The sequence below is a fragment of the Crocodylus porosus genome, unplaced genomic scaffold (genome assembly GCF_001723895.1).
Source record: "Crocodylus porosus isolate Cpor-Errol unplaced genomic scaffold, CroPor_comp1, whole genome shotgun sequence".
Lineage (NCBI taxonomy): Eukaryota > Metazoa > Chordata > Crocodylia > Crocodylidae > Crocodylus > Crocodylus porosus.
The window spans coordinates 75,243,029-75,253,869 of record NW_017728948.1 but is presented as its reverse complement, the minus strand read 5'-3'; the positions used below and the strand labels follow the sequence as shown (position 1 = coordinate 75,253,869).

The 10,841-nt window shown below is 40.2% G+C and overlaps 1 protein-coding gene across 6 annotated transcripts in view; it reads right to left on the bottom strand.

The window, feature by feature from the left end:
- FAM13A (family with sequence similarity 13 member A) overlaps nt 1–10,841 on the bottom strand; it is a 236,904-nt gene that overhangs the window by 31,006 nt on the left and 195,057 nt on the right. For all 6 annotated transcript variants that reach the window (XM_019552864.1, XM_019552862.1, XM_019552863.1 and 3 more), the window contains 3 exons: nt 10,463–10,649; nt 5,154–5,230; nt 4,336–4,378 (listed from right to left, as the gene is read on the bottom strand). In XM_019552864.1, coding sequence (XP_019408409.1) covers nt 4,336–4,378; nt 5,154–5,230; nt 10,463–10,649 — 307 coding nt within the window. The remainder of the gene's footprint in view (nt 1–4,335; nt 4,379–5,153; nt 5,231–10,462; nt 10,650–10,841) is intronic.

Genomic DNA, 10,841 nt, shown 5'->3' with positions numbered 1-10,841 from the left:
GGGGAGGTAGGGGAGGCGGGCAAGAGTCCAAGGGTCTTGGAGTGAAAGTATAAAGTTTCTATCACAACTGGAAAATTGCACATCAGCAGCCTAATTCATAGAGACCATTTTCTTTGCCAGCTATCAGAACATTCAAAAGTAAACAGATCATTCGAAAGAAAGCAAACAGCAAATGTATTTTCTCTTATCACCATCATTTATAACACTGAATTAAATGTTTTCCCATAATGACCTTATAATGTCATGACTCACCATGACTTAAGATATATCCACAGCAGGATACTATTCATGTTTCAGAGGGGTAAAGATTTTCATTGACATAACTGACCAAGTCTTTTTCTTTCAAGGCCACTTAGTTGACAGAAATATTTGAAAATCTTACTTGAGAACGGATCTGCACTGTTATAGCAACCAGTTTCTCTTTGTTCCTAGAGATATGAGCTACTAGCTCACTTATGTACCTCCTAAAACAATGAATAAACCATTAGGCATTTTGAAGAATAAGTGACCTAGACCCAGGAGAGACAAGACAGATGTGTAGTAGTGTAAACTTAATGCATCTGAATTAACACACTAACCTATGTTCTCATGGATAATTTAGTATTTGCATGACAATTTTTTTTCTGATGCTACTGGCTTCTAATCTCTGTGACAGCTAGAAAGATGAAAGAAAGGAAACAACTGAGCTTTACAGGCCACTATGCCACCATCCCCTGTAAATCTAAAGGACAATACTGATAATCTCACCAGCCGGAAAGTCATCACATATTGCTGATATTAATAACAAACAATAAGAAAATCTTAAAAACCTAAAAAGCAACAAAAAATACTTGCATTGGGATTTTTAGAAACTGCTTTTGCAGCTGTACTTTGTAGGTGCAAATAATTGGGATTTCCAGAAAACTGGGCGTGTCTGCACATGATGCTACACACTATGGTAACATAGCATCCACAGGTGTATACACGTGACCAGCAGCTACTCCACTGTAGTGGCATGCTCCCCGGTTATAGTGCACCTCTACAGTGAAGCAGCTGCTAAAAATAACTGTGTGTTGCACATACAGTGCAGTATGGGCAGTACTAAAACACAGCTTGTTGCCCTACAGCGACGTAGTTACCATGTAGACATGCCCACTGAGGAGCAGCTGATGACATTTAGAGTTTAATTGCCTGGCTGAGCCCGAGCCAAAAATAAAAGTAAAGCAGACATTTTAAATGACTTCTGTACTAATGGAGCTACTGGTGCACAATAAATGAGATTTAAGAATCAGACCTTGCATTTTACAATGTATTCCAGGGAAGTTTATGCAGGGACAAACCAAAAACAAAGACAGAAAAGTATACTTGAAATGCAGGTCCTAGAACCAGAAAGGCTATGAATAGCATTGAAATGGTACATAAACTCATGTTTTTAGGACAATAATAAGCAGAGGTAGATTTTACTCAGCAAATAGGTATGACAATTGACAATGATGATTTTTGTTGTTGTTCCTGTTTGAGCTGTAGTAGAGACTACAGTGTAAAGGTGCTGTTTGAACAGAGATGAAATCATGATTTCTGTACCAAAAGCCATACAATGATGTATGTGCTCAGATATCTCAAACTATTAGAAACAAACAGGAATGGGAACATTTTGAAATTCAGTTCCGAAGTTGGTATTATGCTAAAATCTAGGTATAAACCAAATCTCTTCTGTGTTTGTTTGAAAATGCTCAACTCTCCTACTTCAAACAAATGACCAGAACTATAAAAAGAGGCATCTTTACAACTGAGCAAAATGCAAGACCCTGTCTTTTCTGCAGCTACAGCCCTGATTTATGACACTCCTCGTGAGACTGGAGAGCCTGCTGCTGTCTACATACCTTAAAAACAAAGCAAACCCCCCCCCTCAAACTAAACTATTCTACTGAATAATTACTGAATTAGACTGGGGGGGGGGAAATCAATAGAGGTCTAAATTATCCCTTTGTAGGTTAATCTTTTATTAAATTTCATATAGTTTATTGGAATCTCTATTTCAAATGTTCAGTGTCATTTAGCAGTGAATTTAGTACTAAAATTGCAGTTCTGGAAGTTCTACAGAACTTAGCACTGGAAATGTGCTGTAGAAGTTGTCAGGAGGAAGATGGAAGTTTTGGTAGTCAGTTTCCTCCCCCCACAACATCTGGGGAAGTGTGGGAAGTTGTTCTAGTTTGTACAACAAGCTTGTGAGCTGAATATTAATATGGTTGGCAGTTAACGTGTCAACAAATAGTTTTGCATCATTAGCTCCAAAGCAAATATACCACTGAAACTGAATATAAGCAGATCATGCTTCTCAGAGCCATTGTTTCAGGCAGTAAACAGGTTCCAACAGATACCACTGCATCAGCTTAGTTTGAGTTTGAAAAGTGAGAAACCTTTCATCTCAAGTCCAGGTGCGTTTTCTGGAGCACATTTGTGCCTCAGAGTGAGGATTCTGCAGCAAATTCAAAGGCTGCAAAAGCACAGGACATGGGTGTCTGAAGACAGACATTTAAAATCTGCATAAGCACCAACTAGTGCCTGCTCAGTGATCTCAGCCTGCCAGCTCCAAATACCTTGTCCAATACCCTTATGTTGGACGTACGGTGGGTGAGGGGAGGGGCAAGAAAGAGCCTTTTGCTCATTCTGAATGAGTTGTTTGTTATCAAAGGTATGTTTCTAAGCTCCACTAAGCAACAGGGTTATGGGCACAAGGAATGTAAAGCAACCCCGCAGGAATGTAACATTTTCTTGACCCCGTAATTCCTATATAATGCGACATCTGGGACAATGTTATGACTTTTTTTTTTGTAGCTAAAATTATCATTGAATTTTAAATTCTTTCTAACAAGATGTTCATTTTAAAATCCCAATTCAATATTTCAACTCCTTAAAAATATAACATGTTATTTTGGAGGCAAAACATTGCCACATAGATGTTAGTAGGGTAGTTACAGCCTGTAGTACAAGTAGCAACCTCGGGGGTAGTGCCCCCCACAGGTCTCGATCTCTTCTCCCCCACAGCACGATAAGGAGGAAAGGTATAGTTGGAGCCATTGCCTTTGCCTCCTTCCCTCCCATAAATGCAGTCACCCACACGGCTGAGGCAGTGGGGAATCATTTACACCAAGAACACAACTAGCATAGTACTTCCCTCCTGAGAGCGAAGGGAGAACTATGCACTGATGAAACTCAGAGCTTGGCACTAAGCCACTGTCCCTTATAGCGTTGCCTCCCTTCCTGAAAACATGACTCCAGTAACTTTTAGATCAATGATTCTCAACCAGGTGCCATGGGTGCTGAAGTGCCTCAAGATCCTTTCAGGTGGGCTGCCAGGCACACAATGCCAGCACTGTTAGACACCAACATGATTCACAATGTAAACCCAACCAGGGATCCAGTGTTAAAAGCATGCCAACCTGTTGTGAGCTTTTGAGTTCTCTGCAACAGAAAAACTGCTCTTATTTTTCCTCCTAAAATTTCTCACTGTGACTGGTGCTATCAGTGGTGACAACTAAAGGGGTGCAGGTGCAGGTGCAGAGGGCTCTTCAGCATTTTAAATGATGCACTGTCTAGATTCAGGCCCTGAGCATGAAAACATGAACTGGTTGTTAAAGTGCTGGCAGCTTGGCCACAGGAGCACCCCTTCCATTGCCCTCTCAGGTACAACCACATGAATTGTGGGAAGAAAGAATACCACAGCCATTTTTTACACCAACTGGAATTAAAGGATGTCACGCCAGTCTCTCTCTCTCTCAGAACACTGAAGGAGTAAGAGGCGAGAAGGCAGGGGCAGAAAAAGGAAAAGCACACAGGAGAAATAAGTCTCCATAGCAAATCAGATTGAGGCATTGACACTAGGAGGGAAAGGGGAAAAAGTTTAACTTGCCTCAGATGACAATCACACACACAGATCCCCAAAGATTACAGAATCACAATGGGAAGTCTTAAATAAAAGGCCATAATTATTTCAGCAAAACAAGAAGAGACAGGTAAATCTTGTATATCATGAGTCAATCAATCAGTCACATGCCCAGTTCACTATGATCTTTATCACCTAAACCAAACTGCTGATTTTACTAACTTTTATATTTTTGGCAAGTAGGGGTTTTGGAGATGGAAGCAGATAATTTAACATCAAGGAGTATTTAAACATGTATCTGGGAGAAACAAGAAGCAGAACCCATGTCTTAAGAGTGGTTGTGTATGAGGGGATGCTTAGAGCTGGACCGTTTCATTTGGGACACTTAGCTACCCAACCAATTGTTTCTAATTCTATGAAGACCACAGCGATTTTGCCTAGGAACCAACTCAAAAATACTGAACACCAACCTCTGAATGCTTGAAAAAAACATCATCATTCTCACTTTCTTTGCTGTAAAAGAAAAAAAAGAATAAGCAAGTTATAAATGTACAACACAATATCTTCAGAAAACAAAACAGACAGAGGTACACTTGGCTTCTAATATTTTGGTTGCTGAAGCCTACATGCCGAGAAAAGATCTGGGTGTGCTTGCTAGTAAATGTAGCAAAGAGGTAACATTCAATGTCCCTGTTCTTCAGGTTGCTATCCTAGCCATCTCCTCTTAGGAGCTATTTGTGGAAAATATAATAGAATTAAATTCTGCTGCCCTTAATCCAAACAAATTAAAAACTCCCAACAGACATTACCATCAAAATGATTAATTCTCACTCAGGTGAGCCTCTCTCAGTAATTAGAAGTGTAGACAGCTTATGATATCCTGAGACCATGCTCTGTCGCTGCGCTGAGGATCTATCTTGGGAAGAAGGCAACAGGGCACTTGCTCAGGACCACTCTAAGCTGTCTAAACTTCCAGTTGCAGAGCTGTGTGCATGTGGAGTGGGAGGGTCTTATTTCTTCATAACACTTGCAGACATGGCTTTAAGGCACTAGCTTCTATGAAAACACAAATTCTTTAGCTTGCTCCCCATCACCACCTTCTATTATCTCTGGCATTGGAGGTGTGTGGAGGTAGGATAGAGGCCTGCTTGTACCATTATACTGCTCCAATGTGGGGCTAACATGGTGAAGAAGGCCTTCCACATTGTTTAAAAGTCCCCTCCATGTTCCTGAACAGTAAGAACACACAGCACTACTTGGAAAGGAAAACACATGCTATAAAAATCACCTTTCTTCAGATACAATTTCCATATCGTCAGGTCCTGTTCTGTCTACAGGCCTTGGTGAGCTAAAGTTTTCCATACTCTGTAAAACAGTATTAAGACAATAAGATGTATGAAGGAAGAAATGTTGAAGACCATTATCAGAACGTACATAAAAAAACTAGATGCTGATCACACATTTCTCTTTTATACAGATACAATATAAAAAGCCTATTTTATTACCCATTTTCAGCAATTAAAAAAATAGTATTTTGCAATTTCTTAGCATCTTTCACCAAGAGGCCTCAACTTCTTCTTCATGGGGAGCAACTAAGTGAAGCAAATATTATTGTCCCCATTTAATGGGTTGAGAAATCAAAGGAAAGGGGAGTTAAAGTGATTGTTTGAGCAGTGTAAAAGCGGGCAATAAAATCAAGATCTGCCAGTTGGTCCTCTCCCCTCTCCCACATCCCTATTCAAAACCACGATATCAAGTATTTTAAATATGGACATAACAAAATGATATGTTATCAAAATAATTTTCCATTCAGTGCTATTTGTGTTGATCTCAAGAAGAACCCCTTTCTTGAAAATGCTAAGGCGGTGAAAAATACAAAAAAAGTATTGCTGCTGGCAGGGAGATAATGCAAGCCAAGAGGACAAGAGATTAACATCATTATAGGATCTTGTTTTGAGATTTGTTTGTCTCGCTTTGCTTATCAGCTACAAAGTACACTAGCGTTACTTTTTCAAGCTTGAGATAAAAGACATGATAAAAGGCAATCATAAAGCTGGTCTGTTTGGGTGTGTAAAAATGGCTTATAAAAATCACTTATTTCACTGGTACAGAGATGATTTCAGTCACCACAGAACACAGAATCTATTTGTGTCTCTTAGCAGTCTCCCAGCTACATTTTTAAAAGAAGCATAAAAAAAAAAAGAGATGACACACAAAAGTGGGGTCACAAAAACATGTACATTTGCATGTATACACAAAAGAAATGGCCAAAGCAAATGGACAATTAGGGATATGTGGTAAATTTCTTGCAGCTTTCTGGAGGTGTAACAGATGTGAAGAATTTAACCCTTCATCTGAATTATAATTTTTTAAAGCAATTATCACTCAAAGTCAAGATACATATTCCATATTTGTAAACAACACACGTATGTCACATTCTTTTTGCTGAAAACCACTCATCTCTGTATTATCTATAAATGAGGATAAATAGGAGGGACTAAATAAAGCAGACATGTGAAGAAGTACTGCATATGGCTATTTATTTATAATTGTTTTCGGTTCAATTTTTCTTTCAGATTTCAAGCATATTGCAGAATTCTCCTTATGCTATGCTTAGATAAAGAGGTTATATTAACAAGAGAAAAATCTTTCAGATCTAGACCTTCAGATTAAGGTACTGATCACCATCAATTCATGCAGGCAAGTATAATTTTTCAATTCTAATGTTTGGATAGTCTCCTCCTCTGAAGACAAGCTCTGGCAAGTTTAAATAGGAGGAAGGAAGTCCTCTGGCAGTGTTGGAAAAGGCAGTTCCTGGACTGTACACGAGTACAGAATTCCAGAGATGTGGATCATAGAACTTCCTTTTTTTTTTTTTTTAAACATCCCAGAAATCCTGTTCTGTTGATCATAAAATAAAAACACAGCAGCCATGTTATGGGTTCAGCCTTGCCTTATGGGCCTCTTCCAAATTACTTACATCTAGTGATATTACATTTGAGCACAATTTAAATGACTAATGGCAAAGAATTAGTTTTTAATATTTATTACTTGGTTCTGCTCAGAAGTTTCTCTTATATTGCCCCTTACACTGAGTCAGGATATGCACCTATGAGCATTTCCATACAGTATTCAACTAACCCCTTCAAGCTTCATGGACAAAGTTGGATGAGGCAAGAGAAGCTGTGGAAAAGGATGAAATGGGAGGGCCTGAAAGGTATGCTACAGAATTAATTTGGTAAAAGATAAAGGTATGAATTTAAAGCAGCAGAGCTACATCAGTGCTGTGTAGGCACACTTCTGGTATAAGTCTAAAACAACAAAGTCCAAGCCAAGCCCACGTGGGCCAGTGAGCTAGTGTGGTAAGGCACATCACAAGACATTGATGGGGATAGCATCATATCCAGGAGCCTGTGACTCATAGCCGGAAGAACCAGTAACCCATATACAGCTGGGCTAATACGAGGCTCAAATTCATCCTTCTGGATTAGTAGCAAGGTACACTAACCTCTATCGCTTTATCCTCACCACTAAAACAGTGCCTTTTTTGGATTATCTGTACATTGCTTGAGATGGAATTTAACTGTACCAGTACAAGTGGCAAAACTTTCCTGTGTAGGCAAGCCCTCACTATGGATTTATACTTTGCATGGAACAATGAGGACTTCTTTGTGATTGAGACTGATTGGTTTTACTGCAATATAACATGAAATAAATAAAGTTCAATTTCTATGCCAGCTCAAACGGTCTCTGCTGGTCCTCATGAGTAGCAGCTGTACAAATATATCAGCATACACAGAAGATGTCCTTATAATTCTCCCACCTATTTGCTAAGATGTCCCTGTGCACCATATTGTTGGCAGAGGCTGACTCTTTGCAGTGCAGTCTCTATTTTGTGTGGCACTTTCCTTAAAACAGTCAAAAAATATTCCTTATGCTCCCATTTGACATTTCAGTTGAAGTGCATCTTCTGTCAAACCACAGAGGAGACAGAGATGACCACAGTTCCTTGGTGTGCTCTGGATAGGCTCTAGGTAGAAAAAATAATGATCCTGACCTCTGTAAGATCTACCTTTCAGGGGTGGAGCACAATACAGAAGCGTGAGAGAAAGATGTTTTGGGCAATGCAATCATACAGTCTTTCACTAGAGTCAGATACTAGTGTCTCCCCAACCCATCCAACCTACCAAATATCTATTTTATTAGTGTTTCCCTCTCAAAGGCCACAGTCATCTGCTGTAAGGAGCATTTGTACTCCTTTGACTGGGTGAGGCGGCTTGGAAGAGCATGCTGGTATCATATTCTCCCACTTTAAGACCACCATTCTAGTTAGGCCCTCTTACTTCAGTCGTAGTTGCATGCATACATTCAAAACCCAGAATGTGGTCCCAAGTCTGCCAAGACTGATTTCCCTTGGAGTGATTTAAAAGAAAGCAACAGAAACTTTTCACATGATCTTAGAACATCACTGCTTCATTTGTTAAAGATATAAATGTAAGAATAACAATAACCCCCAAAGAAAACAGGACAGCCCATCTGAATAAGAGAAAGGACAAAGCCAATCACACATACTGTTTGTCCTATGGGGAAATCACTGAGTGTTCAGTCCTTGCCACCTGTGGTAGCCACAATGATAATACTACAATTATTAGGAGCCATGGGCCAGACAGTTAGTGGGTTATTTTGGGGAGGCTGCCTGCATGGTGACTGCCTCTTGAACACCCAGGTCAAATGCCAACTGCACATGAGCCTCAAGTGCTTAAATGTGCCGCTTGCAACAGCTCTTAAAAATATGCATGCTGCAAAGAGCACAGATATTCTATTGTATGCAACAGGATATTGATTTTTCATGATACGCAGAGCCTATGGTGCTTTCTTCCCTGTTCAATCAATTTCTATTCCACCTACTACACTCAAAAAGCCAATTCAATCACTTTGGAATTTGCATACACTTTACTCTGAAATAATCGTGGTTTTGTAATCTAAACAGGAGATGTCAGAACACAATGTACTTTTGCAAAACAAATACGTACCATTTAGCTGGCGCTCACCTATACCAGACTTTGGAACACAGCCAACTAGAGTCAGAGGACATACTCTACAGCTGGGAATGCATAATTTTTCTTGAGGTATTCCAGCACTAGTGGCAGTATTAAGAGTTTGTGGGGTTCCACTTAGACTGCATTGAATGCCTGTCTTTAGCAATGGACTGAACTTGAAAAATGGTGTAGACTCTAACCTACTAATACAAAATTTGGTGCTTGGATTAGCTGGAGTGGGGAAGGCAGCTGAATCAAGTATCTTTGCAGCTTGTCCCTGTGGGCAAAAGGTCTTCTACCCAAGTGCATCTATATATGCATGTTAATGCAAAGTCAATAAAAACTCTGGAGCTTCTTGCTCCAGGTGTGCTGTTTGCACAGGACCGCCGCATGTTGAGCTGGGTCAGAGCATCCCTGGCTGGCAGGGGGCTCCAGAACTTAATGTGCTGTGAAGGGGCTGGCTGGGGCACTAAAGTGCTTCAATGTAGGGCTAGCCAGCAGGCAGGCCCTATACTGGAGCACCCTTGTTCCCCAGCCAGCCAGCACAGTGTTTACATGCATGCTTCTGTGGAGTAAAAATAACTCCACAGCAGGATAGTGTTTAAGTACTAGTCTACTGTGGAGTAAATTAATTTACTCCAACCTAAAAGGGGTCCATGTGTAGATGCGTGATGTTCACTGCACAGCTCATTAGTTTACTGTGTGATAAATGTCTTGTGTAGACATGTCCCCTGAAGGTCAAAGAGGGACTACACACATGCTATGACTCCAAATTAAAGGCTCCCAGTGTAAATGTGTGCATCCCAAAGGCTGCACACATACCATTGTGCTCATAATTTGCAGAATATTACATCTGTACCAGCCATGTAAATCGCTAAAAAGGAAAAGGTAACTGGACAGATCAACTTTTGTTCCAAAAAATTCCCAAGCATTTTGCAAACTCCATGTGTAATACCATTCCCCACACATTTCCATCCACCCTAACCTCTGCCCCAGAAGTGCAGCCACTGCTAGCACGAAGTGACATTAACCTGTGTAAAACATACCAGACAGCTCACTAATTATACCCCTCCCACTCTCACTACACATCACTTGTTGAAAACATACAGTGCTCCAACTCAAAAATAGCTGGGATTTAAAAAAAAAAAAAAGGGGGGGGGGTGGAGGAGGGGAAATGGAGGGAAATTCAGAGAGAAAGAGTCCAATCTATGATCCATTACACCCTTGCAAAATTAGGGGCAAACTTCATTTCCTTACTCTGGTTTAAAAAATATATTGTTTTGCACTCTTTAAAACAGCAAAACAACTAAATGTTTCGAGAAGAGAACCAGCTGAGTGTAGATTCTGAGGATCAAAGTCTGGGCCTTTCTCTGCATCTTTACTGCAGTAGTTTGGGGTCTGATCCCCAAAGGTCTTACAAGTGCAATGTACAAACAATTATACCTCTGAAAACAGTTACTCAAGATTTAGGCAATGGAGAGTTCTGTTGATTGAATGGAATGCTCTTTCACAACAAGATCCTGACCATCTCTGCAAACTGTGCAGCATGTTTGCTTACCACAGGGTTATCCTGGTTGTCATTAAGCTCAGAAAGCTTGGTGCTGGATTTCTGCCGCTTTGGTTTATTCCTCTCTCCAATATACCCCGAATTGTTGTCTTGTAATTTTTCTGCTTCCTGAGCAGTCAGAATACAATCTTCAAGGCTGCTGAATCCAGAGGGAATGTTTTCTTTGTTGATGACCTCCCTAAACAGAAAAGTTACATGGCTACAAGCTGTTCTTTAAAGATGTTGATGTCCTACTATATTAATGATAACAGCATAAAAAGGCATTGTGCTGCGTGGAACAGTTCCGGAAGCATATCCTGAACCCCGTGCACCTAGCACTGCAGGCACCTCTTATTACAGCAGATACAATGCATGCTATGAAATCCTAAAT